Source organism: Hirundo rustica, chromosome 19 (genome assembly GCF_015227805.2).
Source record: "Hirundo rustica isolate bHirRus1 chromosome 19, bHirRus1.pri.v3, whole genome shotgun sequence".
NCBI lineage: Eukaryota > Metazoa > Chordata > Aves > Passeriformes > Hirundinidae > Hirundo > Hirundo rustica.
In genome coordinates this window covers 6179693-6205806 of record NC_053468.1, presented here as the reverse complement: position 1 = coordinate 6205806, position 26114 = coordinate 6179693, and the positions used below count along the sequence as shown (strand labels likewise).

Genomic DNA, 26114 nt, shown 5'->3' with positions numbered 1-26114 from the left:
CGTGTGGCTCTCGGGGACCCGAAGACTCGGCACCTGGAACATTCCGGGTGCTGCCCAAGGATCTGCGGTGCCCCCGGGAGGGTTGGGGAGCCCGCCCGAGCATTAAGGGCTCCTCCCGCGGGCCGATTTGGGGTGCCCCCCGTTATCCGGGGCGCTCTCGCAGACACTCCCCCCGGCAGCCCGCGGTGGGCGGGCACGGATCGGGGTCCCCGGGGGTCCCCGGCGCGGGGGCGGCGGGGCCGGGCGGGGCCCTTTAAGGCGGCGGGGGCGGTGCGGGGGGCGGCGCTGCCGGCGGGGCGGGGGGCGGCCGGGCCGGGCCGGGCAGAGCCGAGCCGAGCCGCCAACGGGGCCGGGTGAGCGCATCCTCCGGTACCGGTACCGGCACCGCAGCGGCGGGCGGGGAGGGCCCTTTATTCCCGGTTATTCCCGGTTATTCATTCCCCCCCCCCTTCCCCCGTTCAGCAGCGGAGCCCCCACCCGGGGGAGGGTCCCGCCCCCCGCCGCTGCGGCGCGGTGCGTTCGGGAGGGTCCCCGAGCCGCCCCCTCCCCTTCCCTCCCCTCCCCTCGCACGGCCGCCGCCTCCTGCCGCCCCCCCCGGGCTGGGTCACCCCCCGTTCCCGGTGAGCATCGCCGCCGCTCGGGGCGGCCCCGGGGCCCGCGGGGGCGGTGATGGGGCAGAGCCGGGCAGCGGGGGCTGCTGCCCCGGGGGAACGGCGCTGCAGCCATGGCTTGCGCTCTCCCCGGCCCTGGGGGCTGCCCCGGGGAATGGGGGTTTTCCCCCGGGGCTGGGGGGGTTGCAGCCGTGGGTTGTTGTTTTCCCCCGGGGCCGGGTGTTTGCAGCCCCGGCAGCGGGGCACGGGCAGCGCGCAGCCCCCCGCATGGATGCTGCGTTATTTTCAGTCAGTATTGTCTGCCTGCCTTCGCGGAGGGGTCGCGGCGGCCGCTGCCCCCCGTGCCCGGGCACGGCCGAGCTTCCTCCAGCCCTGCTCTGCCCAGCCTGGGCAGCACCACGGGAAGGCCCTTGGGAGGCTCGGGGGACTTTCTGCCTGCCCCTTCTGCTTATTTCTGCTTCTGAAGTCAGGCCGGAGCCCAGCGGGGACCGTGGCTCAGGGACGTGAGATGTGCCCGGGGATATTGCTCTGGCTCCAGAGCTCCGGGTTAGGCTTGACAGCCTGAACCTTTGCCTTCCAGGTCCCTCCCTCCAAGCGGGTCTGGTACTTCCTTCCAGTGTGGAAATTGATCGGTTGAAGTTATGCGTTTGACCTGCAAGAGCCACGCTGCCGGTGCTTCGGGGATCCTGTGAACTGCAACGGGAAAGGAGGTAAAATCTGTCTGTCCCCCCAGCACCCTGCCCCAAATCCCCCGTGGGCCCTGCTCCCGTGTCTTTGAGTGGGTGAGGAGCAGCTGGGGGTGCTCAGCCTGGAGGGAAGGAGGCTCAGGGGGAACCTTCTCGCTCTCCACCACTGCCTGAAAGGAAGTTGTAGCCAGGTACAGCTGACTAGACAGGAGGAAATGGCCTCAAGTTATGCCAGGGGAGGTTTACTTGGATATTAGGAAATATCTCTTTGCTAAAAGGGTTGTCAGGTTGCCCAGGGCAGTGGTGGAGTCACCATGCCTGGAGGATGTGGCACCTGGGGACCTGGGTTAGTGGTGGCCTGGGCAGTGCTGGGGGAATGGTTGGAATGGATGATCTTGGATGTCTTTTCCAAACTAAATGATTCTGTGATTATTCAGAACTCTCCTCCATAAGGATTTTTGGTTTGGTTTGTTGGGAGGGCAGAGAAGGACCATGGACATCTGGGGATGCCTTTCTAAATAGGAAACATCCTCCTAAGCCACACAGGCTCTCCCAAAATGCTCAGCCCCCCTTCCCTGGGGGGGAGGGCACATTTATGCAGGCAGGTGGGTGTGTGCTGCCAGGAGATTTGCTCAGATGGGATGGCAGGTGCCCTTGGACCTGCCCTCTGTGTCCTTCGGTGTATTTCCCAGTGTCTCACCATCACTGCGACACAGCAGAGGAGCCCAGGGCTACCAATGAGTGTTTCCTGAAAAAGCTGCGCAATCCTCTCTGCTCCAGCCTGGGGAGGTTTGCCCTCCCTGTCTGGTGTCTCACCCAGCTCAGTGCCAGACCCCTGTGCCACCGAGGAGTGTGAGCCAGCCCTGGTCCTCATCCCTGTTTGGTTTGGGGTTAAAATCACCTCCTTTCTCCAGTGTGAGTTCCTCACTTGGTTCAGGGCTGCTTGACTGCAGTGCTGCCTCTTCTGGCTGATCCCTTGGGCCATCAGGTCTGTCCCCTCTTCTCCTGGACTGTGGGCAGCCTCATGGCAGCGTGCTCCTGTGCAGCCTCCTCTTGTCCTTCCTCCTTGGAGGTGGAGCACTCATCTCTCCAAGATGAGGATGTTGCTGGCTAATGCCTTTCCTCTTCCTCCTCCTCTTCTTCCCAGCAGAAGCAGAGAAAGCAGATGATGGTTGCACATCTGCTGACTCAGGCTGGCTGGGATGCCCCAGGGCAGTGCTCCCAGCCCCGGGGCTCCTCCATCATTCCCCTCCTGCCTGTGCCTGCCCTCCCTTGACCTCAGCTGCTTTCCCTGCTCATGGGTGCCAGTGAGGTGGTGGGACAGGGGCTGGAGATTTGTCCTGGCTCTGTGATCCACTTCCTTGCGCAGGCAGAGGGAACCTGCGGGCCCTGCCCCCAGGGTGTGCTCCCAAAAATTCAATCCCAGCTGGCTCCATCACGGTGGAGAGGAGGAGAGAAATGCCTACGGGGAAAACTACATCCTACACCTGATTCTTGCTGAAGGGAAGACCAGAAGGGCTTGGAGAGTCTGCTTGTTCCCATGCAGGGTCTGGGTTTGGGATGAGACTTGACTGGAGCCCCACATCCATCCACAGCCTCAGGAGAGGGACCCAGTGTGCACCCACCCCAGGGTCCCACTGGGAAGATGTTTGTGCCCTGCTCCACTGGGTCCTGGCAGCATTTGGCACCTGGACCCTGGGGACCTGGCAGCATTTGGACCCTGGGGCAGGAGAGGGGCTGCAGTGGCATCCCAGAGCCCTGGCAAGAGGGGTGGCAAAGTTTGGCACAGCCTGTGAATCCCTCTGGCGTGGTCACGGCCACGCTACGAAGCTCTGCCTGCCCAGGAGCATCCCTGCACAGCGAAGAGAAAAAGGATATTTGAGGTTGGATCTCCAGCCAGGGTTGGCAGCTGTAACAGGGTGTTTTGGCATCATCTGGTTGGGGGGGGGTGGTGTTCAAAGCCCACTGGAATTTTTATTTTGCTTAATACACCACTTAAGCAATTAGCAGTGATTGTAGCAGTCCTGGGTGAGGCGCTGGGTAGAATTGAATTTCCCCAGCTCAGATACCATTAGGCAGCAGTTTAAGGCTGTTTGCAGGCGGGTATGAGACAGTGATGCGTGTGGGGAATTAGATCTGCAACCTAAAAAAAAAAAAAAAACCAACAAAAACATAATAAGAAAATTTCCTACAGAAGCTGTGTAACTTTATCTCGTGTTTATTATGTGCCGTAATTGAAAAACAGTCTTGGGGGTTTCTCTGACCTAATGATGGGGGATCCCCAGTGATGACTGAGGAAAATCCATCAGGATTTTCTTTGTTGAGCATGCACTCAGCTCTCTCCCCAAAAACACCCAAAGAGCTCCTCCGTGGCCCAGCAATCCCCAGGGCAAGAGTAATCTTTTTTAAAGAGTTTGCACTCGCTTTGGGAAGCTCAGGAGGGTTGGCATTGCAGGGCTTTTTCTTTAAAACCCCCGGAGTTTCGGGTGCATCCAGGGGAGGGGGCTGAGCAGAAGAATCTCCAGTTGTTTGGCATTTCTGAGCCCAGGAAGGGTCTGCCCACAGGTGGCAGGTCAGTGGTTAATGTGTAACAGGTGTGCAGGACACTCTGCACCCACAGACACCAGCCTGGAGGGGGATGGATGCATGGATGGGTGTGCAAATAGTTTAATGAGGATGGGAAGGAGGAGGAGGAGGAGGAGAAGGGTTTTTGTTGTGGGCTGAGGGGCGGAAGGAAATCGAGGCTTAGCGAGGGAAATGTGAGATTGCTTGGTTGGGGACAGGGCTTCTGCTGCTCCTCGGGGGAGGCTCTGCTATTGTGGAGGTTAAAAATAGACTTTGGACTGGGTAGTTTTCTGTGGGAAGCTCTCTGGCTGGAGACAGGCACGTGAGGTGGCATCCGACTGAGGGGGAATGGACAACAGCCTCTGACCTCCTTCACCTAAAGCTCTGCTTTTTTAAATTTTTTTTTTTTTTTTCCCAACAGCTTTTCCTTCGGGGCATTGAAGGGGTGTCTCTGCTTTATTCCCAGACACAGCACACAGCCCCCAAGCTGCATTCATGATGCCCAGATGCACCAAAGCTTTGCTGATCGTTGTCACTGCACCCTGGGGGCCGTGTCCCCGTGGCTGAGGTGTCCCCCAGGTCCCACAGCACCAGTGGGTTCAGTGGCTCGGGTGATGCTCCAGCCCCGTGCATGGGCTGGCAGAGTGGCTCCCTGCAAGCTGGATGGAATTACTCAGGGAAAAAAGATTATCTAAGATCCAGTGGATCTTATCTACGAACTTGTCTTTATTTTCCAGCAGCTGTCAGCACAGGAGGTACAACATCCACTGCGGGGGATTTTGGAGGGGAGGGAGAGGAACAGCCCTGCGGTGTGGTCAGAGTACTGGAAATGGTTTTACGTCATTAGTTTTTACTGGGGGGCTGCCGTGGGCCCATCTGCTCATTTCCTGTGGGGCTGGAATCAGGATATCAGAGATGTGGGGACACCCTGATGTGTAAGAGGAGGAAAGGTTCACTTCTTGCCCATTTTCTCTTTTGAAGATGAGCCCCATCAGCACCTGTACCCCAAAACCTTGTCCTGGCCACCCAGCACTACTGAGTGCTTTGGGACATTCTTTTTGAGAGCTTGGGCTGGCCAGTGGAACCCCTCTGTGGGCAGCAGAAAAGGCACAAGGAGCCTTTTCACTCCAGAAAAAATGTTTTCTGAGCTGCAGGTGGACCCTGAAGTGCATCTGGGCAGGGAGGTAACTCATGCTCCTGCTGAGGGATTGGTCCAAGGCAGGTGGTTTGACTATAAAATCGGAGGCCAAAATGCTGTTCAATTAATATTTTAGTGGGATGGCCAGTAAATGAGAGGAACAAAGACTGTTTCCATTTCCATCTGGTTCAGACAGGCAGTCTGATTTAAGGTCACCATCGTATAAATAGTACATGGAGTACTGAGGAGCGTGGAGAGCCATCAGCTTCTCCCACCCCAGGGCTGTGCTCAGGGGTCCAGGGGGGTGTGAAAGGCACAAGGCAGGTGAGCTCTGCTTTTGTTCCCTTGGTTTTCTCTTCCTCAGCTCAGCCTCTGCGTGCAGTGTAAGCTCTGGTGGGTCTCCAGCGCTGGGAAGGGCCTTCAAGGTGACAAAGGGAGGTCACTTGGTCACCTGGGAGGTCTCAGCTGTGGAATGGGAGGGGAGATCAGCTCCAACACATCCCTCATCCCCTTGTGCTCGCACAGTAGGAGCGGGGACGATGCCCCTGCCTCTCTCCTGCCATCGGTCTGAGCCCTCTCGCTGTGTCCCTGCTGAAACCCTTCCCGGTGTGAGCTGTTTTCCGTCCGCCCGGGGCAGGCAGGCTGGCTCCCTCGGGAGCTGCCTGGGTGTCAGGAGCTGCCTGTGTGTCAGGAGCTGCCTGCCAGGAGCATCACCGGGGGGGCCGGGGGGTATCGCCTTGCTCCCAGACCCTCCCGTGACTCGGGGATCTCCTCCGGCACCGCACGCTGAGGTCAGGCGCTTTTCTGGGGGCAGCAGGTGCCCGGGTTTCCTCGTGTCATCCCTCGTGGGATCGGGATGACCAGCTGGGGCTTTGAGTGGCATCGATCTTGCTGGAAACCGAGCAGGGCTGGGACAGCCGGGGCTGGCATCTCCTTTGCCGCACGCCCTCCCGCGCTGGTTTCTCCTCCCCGCGTTGCTCTCTGGCGTGGCCCCGGTGGTTTTCCAGCACAGGTGGAGCTGGAGGGATGCAGGCAGGGATGGAGGGGTTCAACTTGCGCAGACAGAGCTTTTCCCCGCCGAGTTTCGGATCGCTTCGTCCCAGCCTGGCTGCGCCGCGCTGGGCGGAAGGGAAACATCTCTTTATTAGGGTTGTTTCCTTAAATAAAGCCATCAGAGCCAGCGCTGGGCTGGCCGTGCTGGGCAGGCTGTGCTGGCCATCCCATGACCGGTGTTGCGCATTCGGGTTATTTACACCTCATTAGATGCTGGTTCCTCCCCACGCCTCTGGTTCAGCAAATCCCCCAGTGGCTTTGTTGTTGCTCCCTGGCTCCTGCTTCACCGGGGAGTTGTTTTTTTATGGTCTCCTGCGCTTCTGCTGACAGTTTAAATTTCATTTCTTCTTGAGGTCAGTAGCTTTGCTTTGACTTTCAGGTTATTCTGTTATTCTGTGTGCTCCCCCCACTCCCACCCTCTTCCTGGAGCAGGGGATGCCTCAACACACCTTGGTGGGAGAGGTGTCCCCAAATCCCTGCCAGCAGTTGGCTCTCACCTGCCATCACAGCCTGGGTTTCCACTTGGCAAAACCCCAGAAGTTCTTTATTTTTATCTTCTCTTCTCAAGTCTTGACTCAGTTTCCCAAGCGACGGCGGCAGCAGGCACAGCTCTGCCCTGGGAGGAGTTTAGGGACTCGTGCAGGTGGGTTAGGAGCCTGTCACCAGCCTGACACCAAGGCTGCCACGCCATGGCTTCTTCATGCCAACAAACCTCCCCATTTTATTTGTTTATTTCTCCGTTGTGTCACCCAGACCAGGGGCTCAGGGCCATGGCCCCCGAGCCAGTTCTGGAAGTGCTGATGACGCTTCCAAAGGGATCTGGCTCCTTAGAAAGGTGCCTGGAGCGTGCTGCAGCCCTCAGGCAGCTGGGCTGGCAGGGGATGGCCCTTTCCAAAAAGCAGTTGCAGATTTGCTGCTTATTTCCATCGCGAGCTTATTTTCGTCTGCGCTTCCACCGCTCTGCCCGGGGATGCTGTCTGTGGCATGATAAGTTATTTCAAGAAGTGGGGCAGAGCTGTTGGTATGGAGGGGAGTGCAGGCATCCAGATTAAAGGTAAATCTACACGGATAACTGGGAGCCTGCTTCCTGCAGAAATCAGGTGAATCAGGGGCGGGGATGGCTCTGCAGTCCCAGGGGGTGCCCTTAAACCACCCCAGTGACTCCCAGCCCGTGCTGTTGGATCCTGGCCGGAGGTTCCTGGCCGAGCTCCGGGCAGGGGGGGTTGGATGTGTGGCACAGGGTTAGTAATCCCCGCCGCCGCCTCCTCAGACCTGCCAGATGTCTCTCCTCCAGGCTTCATTTTTATAAATTGGCCTTTTAAAGTCTGTCATCCCCATGCAGATGAAAGGAAGATGCTGTGATGCCTCTGCATGCGCGTCTCCGAGCCCGAGCCTGGCTGCCATGCCTGGATCTCCTTGAGGCTTTTTGTTTGGGGCTTTATCTTTTTTGAAGTGTCTTTTTTTTTTTCCTTTTTTTTTTTTGTTTTTCTTTTTCCGTTAACCTCTCAGAGTCTGTTAGCTTGGCATCCCTTGGTTTCAAACAGGCAGGCCCTGAGCACCAGTCCCTCCTGGAGAGAGGGATGGGGAGCTGTGTTTTCCCCCAAATTCATGGCAGGGAAACCAGGAGGGGCTTTCTCTTCCCCCCACAAGCCCCTTCCTGCTCTTTTCCCTTTCCCTTTCCCTTGCTCTTGCTGTGACTGCTTGGATTGGCAGCAGGAGACTCCTTTTTATCCCCCTTTTCTCCCCGAGCCCAAATACTCCTGGCCTGTGGGCTTGGTGCCAGGGCAGCTCCGGGGCCATGGCGGAGCTGGGGTTGTGAATTTTCAATTCAAAGGGCAGAGTCTTTAAACCCTCTGCTTGGTGATGGATGGATAATTAGGAATTTCATTTGCTGGGCGGGTAACAAACAGCTTTGCATTTTCTGCTGCTTTGCTGATGTCTCTTGGGGAAATTCAGACGCTGCTCCTAAACTGCAGGGATGGGTTTTTTCCCAGCTGGCATGGCTCCCTGCTCAGGTCTCTGGGAAAGCCCTGTGATGCTGGGGAGAGCTTTGCCAGGGATTTCTGCAGCGGCTGGAGCCCTGCTGGTGTTGTGGGATGTGAGGAGCCAGTGGAGGCCCAGGGTCCTGTCCTCAGAGCCCCCTTGGCACAGCGGGGCACTGGGCAGCATCCCTGCCTTAAAGGTGGGGAAATTCCACGTGTATCGTGTTGCTGTTGGGTTTTCTCCCTGTTTGGGGAGGTTGAGAGCTTTCCTGGGATGGGGGTGCTCCCAGAGAACTCATCTCCATAGGGATGTGCTGGGGATATGGCAACCATCTCCTGGCCACAGCTGCTGCTCTGAATCCTCGCCTCCAGGGCTCTGTCCTGCCTGGGCTCCGGGGACTGGCATGGTTGGGGTCTGGAGGATAAGGAGCAGGTTGTGCCAGTCCCAGTGCCCGCCCCGATGCCGTGCCTTGTGCCGTTCATCCGAGCAGTAATTAATTACTGGCCGTGTAAGCTGCTGGCGGGATACGGCGCGTGATTTATTAGCAGGAGTAATCCCTCGCCAGCAAGAGAGCCGCTCTGTGAATGGAGAGCAGCAAAACCCGGGGGAACTGTCCTGCCCTTCCAGAGCTGGATCCCACAGGCACGATCCCTGCCTGGAGCAGGGCACCCTTGGGCTCGGTGTTTGAGCCGGCTGAGGTGGATTTGCCAAACTGCTGCCCTTGGGGTGGAGGAAAGAGGGATGTCTGGACGCAGGGACCAGGTGTTTGGGGTCATGGGCTCAGCAGTGCCCAGCCAAGGCCCAGCAGCACCAGCAGCCATGAGCAGTTTTGGCACTGGGAGGTGATTTATGAGATGCAGTCGCTGCTGGGGTCTCGCAGGGGAGGCTGTTTGTGCTGCCCAGAGCCAGGCAGAGATTTGGGAAGTGCAGCATGCGCACCAAGCTGGACTGTACACGTGCCCTGCCAGTCCCACAGCCACTGGGAGAAGGACCAGTGTGGAGGCTGGGCAAAGTGGTGCCTCTCCCAAGGACTCACAGGTCTGGTCTGCAGCTCCCATCAACTTCTGGTGTGCTCCTGGGTCTTCTTCTGCTCCTTTTCCCCCTGTATCCCAGCTGCTCATTGGCCTCTGCTGAGGACCTCTCCTGGGTTATCTGTTAGCTGATGCTCAGCTGATGCTCCCAACATTGATGTGGTGAAGGATGAGGGCAGAAATAGAGATTGGAGAAAGAGAAGGACCAGCTGCTGGGTGCAGAGGGGAGGCTGCTGCCCTGGGTGGACACTTCCAGGGCTCCCAGTGCTCCCTCCCCCTTTGGAGAGCTGTGCCATGCCCAGGCAGACGCAGAGTGAGAGGAATCCTGCAGGCAAATCCCCCTGGGCTCCTCCGCTCGGGGACTCCTTAGCGGTTTCATGAGAAATCAATAATGCTTTTGCATGGTCATAATCGTAAAATAAGTACAATTTATGGCTGCTGCCAGGGCCAAGATTTTTTTTTCCTAGTGGATGAGGTGGAGAGAGAGCAGCACGCAGACACTTGCCCACAGCATTTTCCTTTGCACAGATCAGCTCTGGCATCAGGGCAAGGGGTCATTTTGGGGGTCAGGGTGGGTTGTCTATGTCCCCATTTGTAGGGACAGAGTGGGTTGTCTGTGTCCCTATGTTGTGGGGGACAGGGTGAGTTGTCCATGCCCACATTTGGGAGGTGCAGGGTGGGTTGTCCATGCCCACATTTGAGGAGACAGGGTGGGTTGTCTGTGTCCCCATTTAGAAGGAGACAAGGTGGGTTGGTCTGTGTCCCTGTTTTTGGGGGACAGGACGGGTTGTCCATGTCCGTGCTCACATTTTGGGGGACAGGACGGGTTGTCCATGTCCCCATTTGGGGGGACAGAATGAGTTGTCCATGTCCCTGTTTTTGGGGGACAGGATGTCCACGTCCGTGCCACGCTCAGGCCGTGTCCTTGTCCCTCAGCCCGCCGGCAGGTGGAATGGGGCAGCCATGAACGGCGATGCCCTGTGCCAGGAGCCCTCCTCCCCGCTCCCCGACTGGAGGGAGTTCTGCAAGCTGCACGCCCAGGCAGCCGCCGTGGACTTTGCCCAGAAGTTCTGCCAGTTCCTGAAGGAGAACCCCCACTACGACACCCCCGGGGCAGAGACCTCCTTCTCCCACCATTTCACCGCCAACTTCCTGGACATCTTCAGCCTGGAGGTCAGCCGGGTGTTCGTGTCCGACTCGCCCACCAAGTACAACATCGTGCCCTTCGTGGGGCTGCAGAACTGCCACGTCCCCTACGGGCGGGAGGTGACCCCGAGGAAGGAGGAGACGTCCACGGAGTCCCTGGACAGCATGGACGCCCCGCTGGGCGCCAGCCGGTACCTGACCCCAGCCCAGCAGGTGCAGGCTCACAAGGTCTCCTCCTACGGGCAGTCCCGCAGCTCGGAGGACGTCTCCATCCACGCTGCTGCCAAGCCCAAGTTCAAGAAAGGCTTCTCCCTGAGGAACATGAGCCTGTGCGTGGTGGATGGGATGAAGGAGATGTGGCACCGCAAGTCCTCTCCGGAGCCGGGCGCCGAGGCTGCTCCGGGCGGCCGCAGAGCCGAGCGGGAGCCGTGGCCGGCGGGGGGCAAGGAGCCCGGGGACCCTCGGGAGAAATGGACGCACAAGCTGCGCCTGTCCAAGGTGCCCTCGTCCAAGGTGGAGCTGGTGGACATCCAGAGGGAGGGGACGCTGCGCTACATGGTGGCCGATGACACGAACTGTGTGGGGAGCTCGCAGTGGCAGAAGTGCCGCCTCCTGCTGCGGAAAGCGGTGAAGGTGGAAGGAGAGAGGTTCCTCCTGGAGTTTTACGTCCCTCCGAAGGTAAGTCCTGGCTTTCGTCCGCCGTTGTTTTAATGAGAAATTCAAGCAGCAGTTGGGCTTTGCTTGGGGCTTTTATTCGTTTCCAGTGCTGAGCCGGGCTGAAATCCAGCTCTGGTCCGGAGGGAGATCTGGTGCTGTGTGCTGAGGTGCGAACGGACGGGAAAATGTGCCTGAAACCCATCCAGCCTGCAGGCCAAAATGAGCCCTGCGCTGTTGGTGTTGGTCTGTGCCTTTCACCTTTTGAGAAAATATAAAACATGAGTCTAAAGTCAAATGCCTCTCGCTGGAGAGAGGATATGGATGGTGGGCATTGCTCTGGGCTGGGCTGGGCTCTTCTCCAGCCCAGGAATGGGGCCTGGCTGGGAGGAAACAATCCCACGTCCATGGTGCCCACTAGGGAACCTGTGGGAGAGCTGGATGGGACGTCTAACAAAGGCACGGAGTGACAGGACAGGGGGGAATGGCTTTGAATTGGGAGAGAGTGGGGATAGGTGGGACACTGGGAAGGAATTGTTCCCTGTGAGGGTGGGGAGGCCCTGGCACAGGGTGCCCAGGGAAGCTGTGGCTGCCCCTGGATCCCTGAAAGTGTCCAAGGCCGGGTTGGATGGGGCTTGGAGCAACCTGAGAGAATGGAAGGTGTCCCTGCCCATGGCAGGGGGTGGAATGGGATTCCTTCCACCCCATTCCACGCTCCTATGGATGGAGGATCTGATGAAGCCTAGCGTGTCAGCTGGCCCAAAGAGAAAACAAACTTGGGTTAAAATGGAACAACTGCTGCTCTTAAAACGTTTAAGAGAGAGCTTGTAGAGGGATTCCTTTTTTAGTGTATCTTGATTTGCCTCTAAAAATCAATTTTGAGATTATTTTATGGCAACTTTTATGAACATTGTCTGCTCTCCTGTTATAATCACAACCCGCTTTGGTTTACAGCTTTCTCCTCTCATCCCATCTTGCTTTCCATCTGGCAAATGTAAAAGTGGCACCAGTCTGGCACAGCTGGAAGAAAACTGCTTTTTGCTTCAGCGGCCCACAGCTTTGTTTTTGCATAGCCCCTACAAAAACTACGGCCATGTCCTTAAACCTTTAAAGGGAAGAGCCCTCCTGGAGAGGAGGGGGTTGGAACGAGATGATCCTTCAGGTCCCTTCCAACCCAAACCGTTCTGTGATTCTAAGACCCTTCTCTGGCTCAGGGGTGAATTATCACCTTGTTTCCTTTCCCTTCGAAGCAGCTGCCGCTTCCTTTCTGACCTTCTCCTGTGCAAACACCAAGATGGAAAAATTCCCCAGGGATGGGCAGAGCCTTGCACGGCTGAGACGTGTCTGCAGGCAGCACTGGGGCTCTGGGACTGGCAGAAACGAAACATCCTGCAAAGGAAAAAGGAGTTTCTGTTCTGTCTTGGATTTATTTATTTTTATTTCCCAATAAAAAAATGGGAACTGAGCCCATTATTGGTATCATGCAGCCAGGAGCTCCTCGCTGGCCTCATCCCACCCACTGCACCCAAGGCACCAGGCGCAGGTTTTGGTGACTAAATCTCATCTCTGCTCCCTGCAGCTGCAATGCTCCAAATCCCAGAGCCCTGGAGGGGGACCAGCCCTGGAGAGCAGCTCCACGAGCTCCTTTGTGGGGATTTGTTATAATTAAAACAAATATCTGGGGAATTTGTTGCTCAGCAAACACTTGGAGTGGGAGGCACCGGGTCTCGCCTCCCCACCGAGGCTCCGGCGGGTGCCAGGGGCCCTGGGGGGAAATTCATTTTTCTTTATTTTAATGTAATTAAAATTCCCTGCATGGCTGAGGCTGCTGCATCGTAGCTGCTCGGTTGGAATGCTGCTCCTGTGCTGGAGAAACGGGGCTGCTTTCCGCACGGGAAGCATCCCCCACCAGACAGCACAGCTCTCCCCATCGGGAGAGGGCTGGAGACGGAGAGAAATTAAGTGGTGTTGGCAGAGCTGGCACATCAGCCTGCGCTGGAGCAAGGAGGGTGGTTTGGCGGTTAAAAGCACCTCCCTGTCTTCCACTGGGCCTCCTCTTGGTTTAATTCACAGAGCTCAGAGTTATCAGGCACGGGAGGGAAATCAATGCTGTTTATTCCCCCCCCGTAATAACCACACAGGCTGAGCTGATCTTGCCTCTGAGAGCCCTGCTGCATTGTCCCCAGGGACAGTTTGATTCAATTGAGTGACTTTGTTTGTTTTTTTTTTTTTTCCTTTTAATTCATTGATTTCTTTTCATTTATTTTCTTTGGGTTGTTTGTTGGGGTTTTTTTTTTTCCTTTTCTCAGGCTTCCAAACCCAAGGTGAGCATCCCGCTGTCGGCCATCATCGAGGTGCGCACCACCATGCCCCTGGAGATGCCTGACAAAGACAACACCTTCGTCCTAAAGGTGAGAGCATGGTGTGGATCCCTAGAGGAACCCCCTCTGCACCTGCAGCCTGCAGTGCAGGAGGCTCAGGCCCCAAAGGAGTCGTTGCCTTGGCTTTCAGAGCTGAGATGCCAACAGCACAAACGCTCCCCACAGGATCCCTGCCTCCTCCAGCTGACACTGGGGTGTTTTGGGATCAAGCTGTTTGGCTTTCACCATGGGCTTTGGCTTCTCTGTGTCACCAGGAGATGGGTTAAATCAGTGACCCAAGGGACAATGCTGCTTGCTGCAGCTGCCTGTGGTTTTGTGGCTGCTGCTGTCCTGGATTGGTGACATGTGGTGGCTGTTTCATTGACACGATGTGACGGCCCTTACTGCTGTGGTCTGGTTGATGAGGTGACACCTGGTCAAAGGTTGGACTTGATGATCTCGGAGGTCTTTTCCAGCCTTAGTGATTCTGTGGGAACAGTGCTGTGGGGGCAATGAGACCCTGGGGACCAACCACACATGAGCAGGGAGTGAAAGTCTCTTCAGAATTTTCCTTATCACGCAATTAATTAGCTCAGCGCTGCCTCCTGCTCTGCTGGAAGACAACAGCCTGTCCTGACAGATCAGGGCTGAATTTTGCAGGGTCTCGGACACCATGATGGTGATGGACTGTGGGATTTGGGGCATTTCCGTGTTCTACCTCTTCTAAACAAACAGCTCTCTCCCTGATGCTTCTCCCCGAGCGTGTGTGGAGAGGCTGGGCCTCCCAGCTGAATGAGCCTGCTTGAAAGCTTAGAAAACTACGAAAGGAAAAGAGGGGGAAAATTGAGCCTGGCTTTGTGAAAGCTCCCAAGCCTTGAAATCCACCTGGCCCCAGCACACATTCCCAGGGGAAATTTCTTTCCATCAAATCCAGCTCCTTGGCAAGGCCACACAACTTCTCCTGGCACCTTCCTATCCCCAAAGGCTTCTTTCTCTTCAGCCTCAGCAGTGGTCAGTGTCCACCATGGGCACAGAGGCTCATTCAGCTGTTGTTTTCTGTGCCTCAAAGGCCAACCTCAAGTGTCTTCTGTTTTCCAGACTGACCAGCCCAAGCTCCTCCTTGCTTTCCTTGCAGGCTCTGGAGATGGAGCACCCCAAAGTGTATGTGGGGCTGTGGCCCAGAGCTGATGGGAAGGATTGCTTCTTCTTTCTTCTTCCTCTCTGTCCAGCCCAAGCTGATGCAGTTGCTTTCCTCACGCCACGACGATGATGATGTTGACTCACTCTCAGCCTGTGGGCTGGTGTAACTCCAGGATGATTTTTGCAGAACTGCTCCCAAGTCGTGGTTTCCCAGCCCACACACCCACGGCAATCACTGTGAGCCCAAGGGCTCACCCTGTCCTTGAGCTGGAGGCTGGTTTCAGCTTTTTCTTCCTCTTCAACTTTGACAAGTTCATTTGGATTCTTGCCTGATCCTCCAGCACTTTGCAGTGTGATGTCATCCATTAATTGGACAGGTATCCTCACATTCTTTTGTCCTCATCACTGAGGATCGTGCACAGGGAGCCTTTGATGGGAAGGAGCTGCTGAGCAAATCCCTCAGCTTTGAGCACTGGCCATGGATAACCCATCACCCATCGACCTCTGCTCTTGGAACATGGCTCATCAACTGCTTCTTGTCACGTTTTCTAGATCCCCCTCCAAGCCCCACCTCAAACATGTCACATCAGTGTCCGGAGCGTGTTCAACACCCAGGATGTGCCGCTGCTTCTCCCTGTCCCTGGGGCTGTCACGAGCGTGAGCAGATGGGCTTGGTCATGACAGATCCCTGCTGGGGGGTTCCAGCTCTGGGATGCCTCCTGGGTGCCTGTCAGGGTTGGTTTCTCCAGCTGCTGGAGGAAAATTCTGTGCTTGCCCTCTCCCCATCTTCTGAAGCCAGACATGCTCTCTCCACTCCCACTGCTAACAGCCTGGTGACTGCTCCAGCCGTTCCTTTAATGCCCTTCTGGAATGCTCCAAACCCTGCCAGCTGGAAAATACCTGCTTTACCAGGTACCTCCTGTTCCTGCCCTGTCCTGGCCCTCACCCTGCCACAGGGGAATTGATCACAATCGATCCTTTGAGTGGGCTGAGGCAGCAAGCACGGCATGGAGCTCCCCCAGCCAGGCTTTGCTCTCCCCTCCCCTCCCCGCTGTTGGCACAGGGTGCCGTTCCCCTTTCCTCACATCCACTATGATTCGTGGCTCATTTTCTGCCTGGGTCCTTCTGGCTGGGACATCTTTCTGCTCTCCCATTCCCCCTTTGCTGGCTGGACTTGCAGAGGAGGTGAAGCACCCCCAGTGCTGGGGCACGGGTTAGGGGGGCAAGCTGGGTGCTGTGGTTTCCCTTCCCGTGCGATGTGGCAGCCCGATCTCAACCTTCACACAGAACACTCAGGTTATGATGGGTGGAAAAGCCCCTGCCTTCTTTGGGGAGGCCACACTGAAATAGTTTCTGCCAGACTGCCTAAAAATGAGCAGCCAGCGTGTCCCCAGAGCCCAGCAGACACCAAGCACATGCAGTTTTTTCCATTGCACAAGCAGGTGCTTGCAAAATACTCAAGCCCTGCACGTGCTCTGCTTGCTGTCATGCTCTGCATGAGTGAGCAGCCCCATCTCCCACGTCAGCTTTGTGCCTTGCCCTCAGAAAGCCAGAGGAGATCCTTTCTTAAGTTAAACTGTGCAGGGGGATCTTTGCTGCTCCCCTCCACCTCTGCTCTGAGCAGGTCGCTGCTCAGCCCCAGCCAGGGCTCTCCTCTCTGTGCTTATTTTCAGGATGGTGATTCAGTTGTTTGTGATTAATTGAATTTGCTTGGAGGTTGTCTCAGCTGGCAATGCGACACCCTCCCGCAGTCAGGGCTGCTCTGCCACCTCGGGAACACGATGTTTAAGGCTCCGTGAGGGATGCAGGGAAACCTGCCAAAGGCACACACCATCCCATGCCATCTGAGTCCGCTGATGTGGAGCTTCTGGGTTCTGCCCAGCCCCAGAAAGGCACAGTTCCTTTGGGCTGGACACTTTGGAGGCTCTTTTTGCCTCCTAATTTTTATTTATTTCTTTTTTTTTTTCCTGTGAAAGGGGGTTTCTCTCCCACTCTGTTGCAATCAGAAGTCAGAAACCTCGTGAACCAGCGGGCAGAAAAGATAATGGAGGAGAGGTTTAAAACTCCTGGGGTCTGGCAGGGTTTTGGGGCAGAGAGCAGCGTGGCTGCTGCTGTACCTGTGCAGAGTTAGTGTTGGGGGGACACAGAGGTGCCCCAGGAGCGAGAGATGCTGTCTGTGCTTGGGCACAGTGCCACGTGCCCCAGTGCTGCCAGCCAGGTGTGCTTTCCATGGAGGCTGTAAAAACCTTGTAAAAACACTTGTCCTGTATTTGCTGATAACAATGGGGTGGGGTTTTCCTCTGAGCTCCAGATTTGGTCAGGGATCATCTGGGATTCATCTCTGTGGGTCAGCCCTTGGAACTGCATTGCTGGGATGGGGTGGGACACTGCTCCTCTGGGTCACCCTATGGAATTCCTGTGCTGGGATGGGACACTGCTCCTTTGGGTCACTCCTGTGCTGGGATGAGGTGGGACACTGCTCCTTTGGGTCACCCTTTGGAATTCCTGTGCTGGGATGGGACACTGCTCCTCTGGGTCACCCCTGTGCTGGGATGAGGTGGGACACTGCTCCTCTGGATCACCCCTGTGCTGGGATGGGGTGGGACACTGCTCCTCTGGGTCACCCCTGTGCTGCGATGGAGTGGGACACTGCTCCTCTGGGTCACCCCTGTGCTGGGATGGGGTGGGACACTGCTCCTCTGGATCACCCCTGTGCTGGGATGGGGTGGGACACTGCTCCTTTGGGTCACCCCTGTGCTGGGATGAGGTGGGACACTGCTCCTTTGGGTCACCCTTTGGAATTCCTGTGCTGGGATGGGACACTGCTCCTCTGGGTCACCCCTGTGCTGGGATGGGGTGGGACACTGCTCCTCTGGGTCACCCTATGGAATTCCTGTTCTGGGATGGGACACTGCTCCTTTGGGTCACCCCTGTGCTGGGATGGAGTGGGACACTGCTCCTCTCCTGCTCAGCTGAGGTGCTGTTCAGGGGTCTGGCTGGGTTGTGGGGTGTGTTTTGCCTCGGGGTGGGGAGCAGCACCCCGGCACAGCTGACTCCATCCCACGTGGCCTGCAGGTGGAGAATGGGGCCGAGTACATCCTGGAGACCATCGACTCCCTGCAGAAGCACTCGTGGGTGGCCGATATCCAGGACTGCATCGACCCCGGGTAAGGGTTGCTGGGGAAGGGGCTCCGTGGGGCTGAGCTGTGGGGCCTGAGGCCACAGGCTGTTACCCAGATGCAATTTTTGCTGCGTGGGTTGTCACAGGAGGTGCCCAGCTCACACCAGCAGAGGTCTGGAGGCAGAGTTAGCAGCCTGGGGTCTGCCAGGGGTGCAGAGCACTGGCCACCTTTTCACCCTTCTCTGCTCCACATCCCCTCAGCCTGGCAGAGGCTGGTGACCTGGGAACGCAGCCCCAAAGCAGGAAGCTCCTAACACCCATCTTCTGAAGCTTTTATACCATATTTGAGCTATTTTCCATGTTTTTTTTTCCTGGCTTAGCATCCATGATATATTTAAGATTCTGCTGGTTTAATTGATTAGTTTGTGTTTCTATCACAGTGGCATCAGTGTTGTCATTGGAGTCAAAACTCAGCCAAAACTTCTCATTTGCTGTTTCATCAGCACACGCAGCAAGTCGTGTTAGGGATGTTTGTGTGCCTGGTGCTGCTGCTCTTCACCTGGCTCAGACAGGCCCAGCCTCCAGGGAAACCCTGGCACTGCCTTTCTTGGCACAATTTTGGAAAAACCAGGTGCCCATGCTTGTAGCAGTGAAAACATCAAGCAAACGTGGAACAGAGGCTCTGAGAGGCTCCTGCTCCCTCCAGGCTGCCTTTGCCCCCTCCTGCTAGGGAGAGGCATTTGGTCACCATGGAGGCTGTGTCTCACACAGAGCATGCACTGGTACAACTCCAGGTTTTTGCTGTTTTCTGAAATCTATAATTCATTGGCATGAATTGCTCAGAGAACCTGTGGGTGCCCCATCCCTGGAAGTGTCCGACACCACGATGGACAGGGCTTGGAGCAACCTGGGCTGAGTAGAAGGTGTCCCTGCCCACGGTAGGGGGGTGGAACGAGACGAGCTTTAAATTCCCTTCCAACCCACGCCATTCTGTGGTTCTGTAACTCAGGAAGCACTGCTGAGGCCGGGCTGCTGGTGCGAGGCTGGGAAAAAGCCTTTTTTTTTCCTCACTCCGTGTTTCAGTGCTGGTTTTCCAGCTGGAGCCGAGCACCACGGCCGTGCTCCCCTGGAGCCGCCGGCATCCCCGCGCCAGCCCCTGCCCCTGGCAGCCTCCCAGCCCTCTCTGTTTGCTTAGCACCCAGCGCCGTCCCGCTCTGGCCTCCGGACGTGACCGTAAAGCAAATAATAATGAACTCCAGAGCAAATAATAATGAGCTGTTTAATACACCGACACGCACGCTCGGTGCCAAGAGCGGATTCTCAATCGGCTCCCGACGCTTTTGCCAAGGGCTGCGTGCTGGAGCCGCCGCGTGAGCGCCCGGCGACGGCTTTTCTGCAGAGCGCCGTTGGTTTTGGTTTCCTTCCTCCCTTCTTGTTTTTAACTGGCTGCAGCTGAATGACTCCCAGTGGCTGATTCACTTACCGGCCACCAAATAACTCAGCAGCTCACGGGGAGCTGTTGCCACCGACGCAGCCGCTTCCCCGCTGCCTGTGCCCACGTGGCCCGTGTGAAGCAAGAGCAGCCGAGTGCTGTGGCCAGCTCCGGACTCTTGCTGGTGGCTGGGATAAAAATAGGATGTGCAGCGAGTCGGGTGATTGTGCAAGAAGGGTGCTGAAGTGCACGGGGAGGGCCGGCAACAGGGATGCTCTGAGCGGCTCCCTGGCTCTGTTCCCACTGGCTGTCCTGCTCCAGGCCTCCTGACTTGGTGTTTTATGTCTCTTAGGGATGTAATTCCCGTGTGTGGGTAGTTCCCTTTTGCAGAGGGTGAAAGTGAAAGCGCCCTCGGGTGGAGGTTGGTGGTGGGAGGGTGTGTGGGTGCAAAGCAAAGCACTTCGAGTCAAGGTAAAAGCTTTCTTTCCAAACCCACAAGGCTGCAGCAAAATCCTGCAGCTGCAACCGGCCAGCATGACCCATGCAGTGTGGGCTTTCAAGGGTTTAATCCCTCCCACGCTGGTTTCTCACACTCAAAAAGTCATGTTTGGTGGCTGCTCTGCCTCTCAGTGCTCTTGGTGCAGTGGCAACCCCTTGGGAGAAATTCAGGAATTCTGTCTGGCCGAGTCCCCATTCCATGCCAGTGAGCGGAGGTGCCACATGTGTGTGTCTCTGTCTGTGCTCTCCTCCAGGGACAGTGGGGATGACATTGAGCTGGTGTCCTGTGCACAGGGAGCCTGTCTGCCAGGCAGGACAACCTCCTCCAGCTGCGAGTTCCTGAATGACGGTAAGGAACTACGTCTGGGAAAGTCTGGGAGTCCCTCAGAGCTATAACCTAGCCCGCAGGTGTCTCAGATCCAGGAGTATCCAACGCAGTTGCCTGCAGAGCAGGACAGCCCCCAGCTTTGCCCAGTGATGGTGGGTGATGCTGAGCCACAAACTCATCCCTCTGCAATCTCCCTTCCAGAGGCACCCAGGCCACCAGACAGATGTGCCCTGCCCAGTGCTCACAACACCGCCGTGGCCACCGCTGTCCCCGTGCCCCAGGGCCGGGGCAGGGACTCCCTGGGGGAGCTCCTCACCCACGTCCCGCTGGAAAGCTTCCTGCAGACGCTGGAATCCTCCCCAGCCGCTGGTGGGCATCTCACAGGTACCGGGATGCAGCCCCAGCATCTCGCTCTGGAGGGTGCACAGGGGGCAGGAGGAGAGGGGGGGGGATGTTCGGGTGCTCCCTAAAAACCTGCTGTCCCTGCGGGCAGGGGAGGACAGCGAGGCCGAGGCCGAGATCAACCTGTCTGACTTCCCCTGGTTCCACGGGACTCTGTCACGGATCAAGGCAGCCCAGCTGGTGCTCTTCGGGGGCGCCCGCAGTCACGGACTGTTCGTCATCCGGCAGAGCGAGACACGGCCCGGGGAGTACGTGCTGACCTTCAACTTCCAGGGCAAAGCCAAGGTGGGTGTCCTCTCTTCTCCCTGTCCTCTGCTTCTCCGTGAATGGTCGTGCCAGCCCTGCACAGCACCTCAGGTTCCTTCTTGCTCTGTGGGTGACCCCAAAGGCAGCAGCTCTGCAGGGAGCTGCCCCCCAGCAGGGCATCCCTCAGGACCCCCTGCCCTTGTGACCCAAGACCCTTCTGCATCCTGCCCAGCCCCTTCTACACTTTCCCAGCTGGATCAGTGCCTGTCACGTGAGCGTATGGATAAATACCCCATGGGGACTCAGTGTAGCCTGGCACACCTTCCGCTGCCCTCTCCTTGTCTGCTCCGTGTCCTGAAGTACACGGATACAGTATGAAAAACCAACCACAAGCAGTTTTTTGCTGAGTCCCTTTTCTAGTAGAGATTGCCTGTTCTTGTCTCCTTGCAAGAAGCAGTTCAGGTGGGCCAGAGGCTTCCCCAGGCTGTCTGTGACCCGGGGATCAGAGCTTCAGCCACCCTTGGTTGTACCCAGGTGCCCTTCTTCTCTGTGTGTTTCCTCATGGTGTTCGTCCCCATGAGGGGCCAAACTTCTCCTGGGGCTGCAGCAAGTGGAGTTTTACAGGAAACACCCTGCAGCAGGGTAAACACAACAATGCTGTGTTACGAGCACGCTTCCCTTGGCTGATGGAGGTGGATCCTGCAGGTTGCAAGGGTGGGTCTCACCCTCAGGACCCCCAGCTCACCCCCTGCGCCTTGCACTTGCAGCACCTGCGCCTGTCGCTGAACGAGAGCGGGCAGTGCCACGTGCAGCACCTCTGGTTCCAGACCATCTTTGACATGCTGCGCCACTTCCACACGCATCCCATCCCGCTGGAGTCGGGCGGCGCGGCCGACATCACCCTCCGCAGCTACGTGGTGGCCCAGAGCCCGCAGCCCGGTGGGTGCCAGGGCTGGGCAGGGACACGTGGAGGCCTGGGTGGGGGCTGGGGTCTTGCATGGACCTCAAAGGGACGGATCCATGGGATCCCCTCCCCAAATCAGTGCCCTGCTGATGCGTGTGGCTCTGGGGATGTGCCAGGGTGGGATGGATATCACCCATTGAGAGAGGGAAGGAGGGTTGGAGAAGAACAGGGTCAAGGGTGGAGAGGGGGTGTGGGAAGGTACCGGAGAGGGAGGGAGCTGAGCCTGCAGGCAGCACAGGAGGGATCAAACTCCTGTTTCCCTTGCAGACACCGGCCCCCCGCCACCCCTCGTGTCGCAGCCACCGGCCTGCCGTGTCGACCTGCCACCTCCACACTACTTCTGCAGCACAGCACCCACGGGCCCCCCGGTGCCGCCACCCGCTGAGGGGGTGGCCGTGGCCCCCAGTGTCCCGGTCCCCGCGCCCTACCACCGCCTGGAGGGTGCCCTGGGCCCCCGGAGCCGCAGCGACAGCGCCGAGCGCCGGCCGGAGCCCGCTGCCGCCAGTGCCGAGGACTACCACGAGGCCGACAGTGCCCGGAGCCGGACCCGGGCGGTGGAAAACCAGTACTCCTTCTACTGAGCCCCCCGTGCTGGGGGCTGTGCGGGGCGGGGAGCAGCAGCTGTGCCCCTCACCGCTGCACCGGCCTCGCCGCCTCCTCCTGCCACCACCAGCGACCCAGCCGGGACGTCCTCCTCGCTCCCTGCTGCTTTGGGGAGCTGTGTCAGCGGTGGGCAACGTCCCAGCTGGACCTGGCGCCATCCCCAGCGTTGGGGCGGTGCTGGGGGTGTGGGAGGCTGAAAGAGTCAGTGCCATTTTAGAGCTTGCAGCCTCTTCTCCTTCCCTCCGGACCAAGAGCTCTCCCAGGGCCGAGCTGCGCTCCCTGCATCTCCTCCTGGGTGTGACCATCGTGGGTTGGCACCCGAAGCTGTGACAGGCTCCATCCTCCGGCCAAAGCACCTTGGCCTGTCCCCGCTGGGGCAAGAGCCCAGCATGGCCAACATCCTTCTGGCACCATCGCCCTGCAGACCAGCTGCCGAGGGACTCTGGCATTTTGGGATGAGCATGGAAATGTCAGCTCTCCATGCAGAGACTCTTCTGGCATGCATGGATCACTGAGAGGGAGCTGCTGCAGAGGCCCGAGGGTTTATCTGGGCTGACTTTTGGGCTCCCTCCAGGCGTGTGTTTCCTAAGCTCTGACAGAAGAAGGTTTTTGTCCAAAGCTTAATGGGGTTAAAATCGGGTTAAAAAAACCCTAAAAGGGTTTTCCTGCTGTCCTGCCTTTTCTGTTCCTTTGTTTCTTTTCTCTCCTTGCTGTACCAACTGTGAATCCGTGGATAACCCTTTCTTCCTTGATTTTTCAAAAGCTAAGCTCTCCACAAGGGCATCAACCTTCTGCCTGCACTCTGCCGCAGCTGGGCAATATTTTCCATTGCTTAAGGAAACCTTGGAAAATATAACACCACCTCCTCTTTACATCAGTTTTTGGTCATTCAGGATGTGCTGAGGGTCAGGCAGAGGCCAGGGGCTGTGTCCAGAGGTGAGGTAAAAGCAGACGTAAAAACACTACGTGGATTCTTTTCCAGCAGGTCATGGAAGCCCTGAGGATGGTCTTACAGGCCAGGGTTTGTTCCTCTTGGGGGCTGGGAGACCCTCCAGAAGGGCAGTTTTGCTTGCAGACAAAGTGTTTGCAGTCCCCCTTGGTTTGGCTGACGCAGCTTGTCTAACCCAGCACCAGGACTCCTGGCTCCTCGTGTGGCAGTGACAGGAGTGACAGTGCTCACAGGACCTGAACCAGGTGGCTTTGGAGTGTCTGGACAGGTCTCCAGGTAGGGCAGGCCCCACCATACCCAGCTAGAAGTCACCACTTAGTACAAAGAGGTACAAGCCAAGCCACAACCTCAACAAAAAAACCCCTTGAATTTGCCTGGAACTGGGTTGGGCCAAAATTTTTATTTATTAGGTGCCTTCTTTCCTGAGCTAGCAAAGCATGTCCCCAGTGCTTGACTCACATGTGCCTCCTGCTTCAGGAGGAGAGGGGAGGTGTCTCCAAAGCTCCTTGCCTCCTCCTGTGATGTGAGAGCTGCCTTTCTGACCCCTGGATGTGTGAGACTGCCTGGTGGCTCCCATTCCTGCAGCAAATGCTGCCTTCTCCCCAAACACATGGCCCTTCAGAGGACAGCAGGAGCAGTGTGCTCTGTTGGGATATTTCTCCTTCCTCAGCCCAGCTAAAACACAGCTCAGAGGAGCAGGGAGAGGCTGGGCGCTCTTGGTTGATGGGTTTAACACACATGGTGCATGAGGGGAGATCTCCAGCTCTGACACGGACATTGTCGCTCTGGATCTTCCCTGAGGCCCCAAAGGTGGGATCAAGAAGGCTGGATGGGAGCACTGCCTTACAGACCTTCAGATACTGGCTTTGTTTCTCACTTTCTGTGTCACAGGATGGGAAAAGGAGGGGGAAGCAATGATCTGCAAGCAAAAGATGTTAATTTGTAAATAGGGAAGAGTCTGGAAGAGTTTACTGTTGTGTAGAATAAATTAATTTTATTTAAAAAAAGAAAGGGGAGGGGGGGGACTTGTTAAACAAATTGAGAACTCGAGTTCCAGTTTTAAAATAAAATCACTTGCAAAAACAACAGCATGTGAGCGCGAGCTTGGGGCTTTGCTGGATTTGCTACATAAGAAAAAAGGAAAAAGAGAAGGAAGATGCTGTCATGTCTCATGTGTGCAGACCTGGTTGCTATCTCCTGGCAGCTGAGGCCAGGCTCGGTCTGTCTCTGCCTGCTGGAGTGCACTGAGAAGAGAGGAGGAAGGGAGCAGAGAGTTCTCTGCTGAGCAGAGGGTGGAGGAGGGTGGGTCCAGGCTGTACAGGACAGGGTTTCCTCTCCTCCCAGTCTGTTATTTACTTTGGTTAGTCAGAATAGTGCATCCCCCAAGCAGCAGGATCATTGGCAATGAGCAGCTCTGGGCTGCAAAGGTGCCCCTCCCTTGCTAAAGGCCTGTGCTAGCATCTCCCAGCAGCTCCCCATGGCTTGTCATTCCCCCTCCTCTGCCTTCATCTCTCCTGGGAGACTGTGCCTCATGCTCTGACGCTGTGTGTCTTTCTAGTGTGCTCTTTTCTGCTGAGAATCCCCTGGGGAAACTGGAGCATTGTCCCAGACTGTACTGTGACAGCTAAGCAGTGACAGACGCAGCTAACACATGGCTTTTGGGGGGGTGGAGGGAGCTGCTCAGCTCGGTAATCAGGCCATGGTTGTGTCATGATCCATTCACAAAAACATTCCCTCCCCAGAAGCCACCAGAGCCTTTTCACATCTCCTGGAGAGCTCATCCATCAGGAGCTGGGCAGCTGGGGAGGTGACACTGAGGGCTGTGCCTTCGGGACAGCTGCTCCTCCTGCCTCACAGAAAGCCCTTCACACCTCAGCTTATTAGCAAATTGACTAATTACAGCATCAGCCTTGCTGGAAAACATCCCTTTCCTTTCACAGGGTATCTGGAAGGGCAGAGGCAGGACAAAACAGCATCTAACGCAGAGATGTGATGGTGAAACAAGGGAACAGCAGCCTCAGCGTGTGGGCTGGATTCCATGCCAGCAGTGTCCTCTGCCCGGGACTGGAGAAGGACTGGGCTGCAGGGATGCTGGACTGGGCTGCAGGGATGCTGCTGCTGAGCTGTGCCTTTGCACATACCATGAACAGGACAAAAATGCAAAGAGATTTCAGCAGCGCAGCTGCCCACGTTTCACGTGGGTGTTGGAGCTCCGCGCTGCTCCTGCCTGTGGTGCAGGGTCTGTCTCAGCAAAGGATTGCAGTGCTTCCAGAAGGATCCCTTTGGTAGGAGAACTCCTCAGAAACACAAGTGAGTTTCTTTGATAAAGATCAGGGAGCAGAGATTTGTTGTTTGGTTCAAACTGACCTATGAAAACACTACCCTGTTCTAATGCAAATCTGCTGACCCCAGTAAGTCCAGTCTCGCCCAGACCCCAGCCCAGCACTCTCTGTAGCCAATCCATAGCAAATGATTTTGTGGGCTTTGCATTTTGATTGAATACTTTCTATTTTTGTATGACTTAACTAACTATCTTGCCACCCTCCCCAGATTTTTTAAAAGTAAATCGTGCAGAATACATCAAGAGTCTGCACCAACTCCCTCAACACATAGTTCCAGAGATGTTCCCAGGTCTCTTTCCCCACAGTTTGCGAGGGTTCTGCTGCATGACAGGCAGCTGCCTGTTTGTTTCCTGGGGCTGTTGAGCTGTGGCTGGAACAAGCCACGTTCTGGGCAAGTGAGTCCAGCTGCTCCCTGCAGCGCTCAGGCTGCCATTCTGCCCTCCTCCCATGGGGACGGGCACGGGAGGGCCAAGTCCTTGCAGCTCATCATTCCGAGCCCTGCTGTGGGAAGCCGTGTGTCTGCTGTGAGCAAGAAACAGGGTGAAACGTTAGGGATTAGTTGTGCTTAGGACTCAGCAGAGGAAACTCAAATCGGTTTGCAGCAATTCTGTTTTGTAAAACAGTCTGCGGTGACTGAGAGGGGGCAGGGGACCTGCCGTGGAATCTGCAACAGAGCTGGTGTCTCCCTGGCAGGGCTGAGTCCAGCCTGGCACTGGATGGTTTCCGTCCTGGTGGGCTGAAGACGACCCAAGGCTGGGAGAGCCGCAGGCACAGGAGCCAGGGAGCTGGCAGACAGCGTGGAGGAAGCTGTTTGCATTGCTCCAGCCAGGGCTGAGACTGCAAGGATGCCTTCCAGGACCAG

General features: G+C 56.8%; 1 protein-coding gene across 3 annotated transcripts; it reads left to right on the top strand.

Annotated features, from left to right (window-relative positions):
* Positions 1-290: 290 nt before the first annotated feature.
* SH2B2 (SH2B adaptor protein 2) lies at positions 291-24614 on the top strand. Of its 3 annotated transcripts, none has more exons than XM_040082431.2 (10): positions 291-353; positions 1192-1321; positions 10004-10891; positions 13177-13278; positions 17443-17534; positions 19673-19767; positions 19948-20115; positions 20240-20433; positions 21162-21333; positions 21626-24614. In XM_040082431.2, exons 3-10 carry the CDS (start codon positions 10031-10033, stop codon positions 21937-21939), a joined length of 1998 nt encoding a protein of 665 aa, XP_039938365.1. In that variant the 5' UTR covers positions 291-353; positions 1192-1321; positions 10004-10030; the 3' UTR covers positions 21940-24614. The 3 variants fall into 3 exon arrangements, with proteins under 3 accessions (XP_039938365.1, XP_039938363.1, XP_039938364.1); XM_040082429.2 differs by having other exon boundaries at positions 19948-20130; XM_040082430.2 differs by lacking the exon at positions 291-353 and adding an exon at positions 552-620 and having other exon boundaries at positions 19948-20130.
* Positions 24615-26114: the final 1500 nt, after the last annotated feature.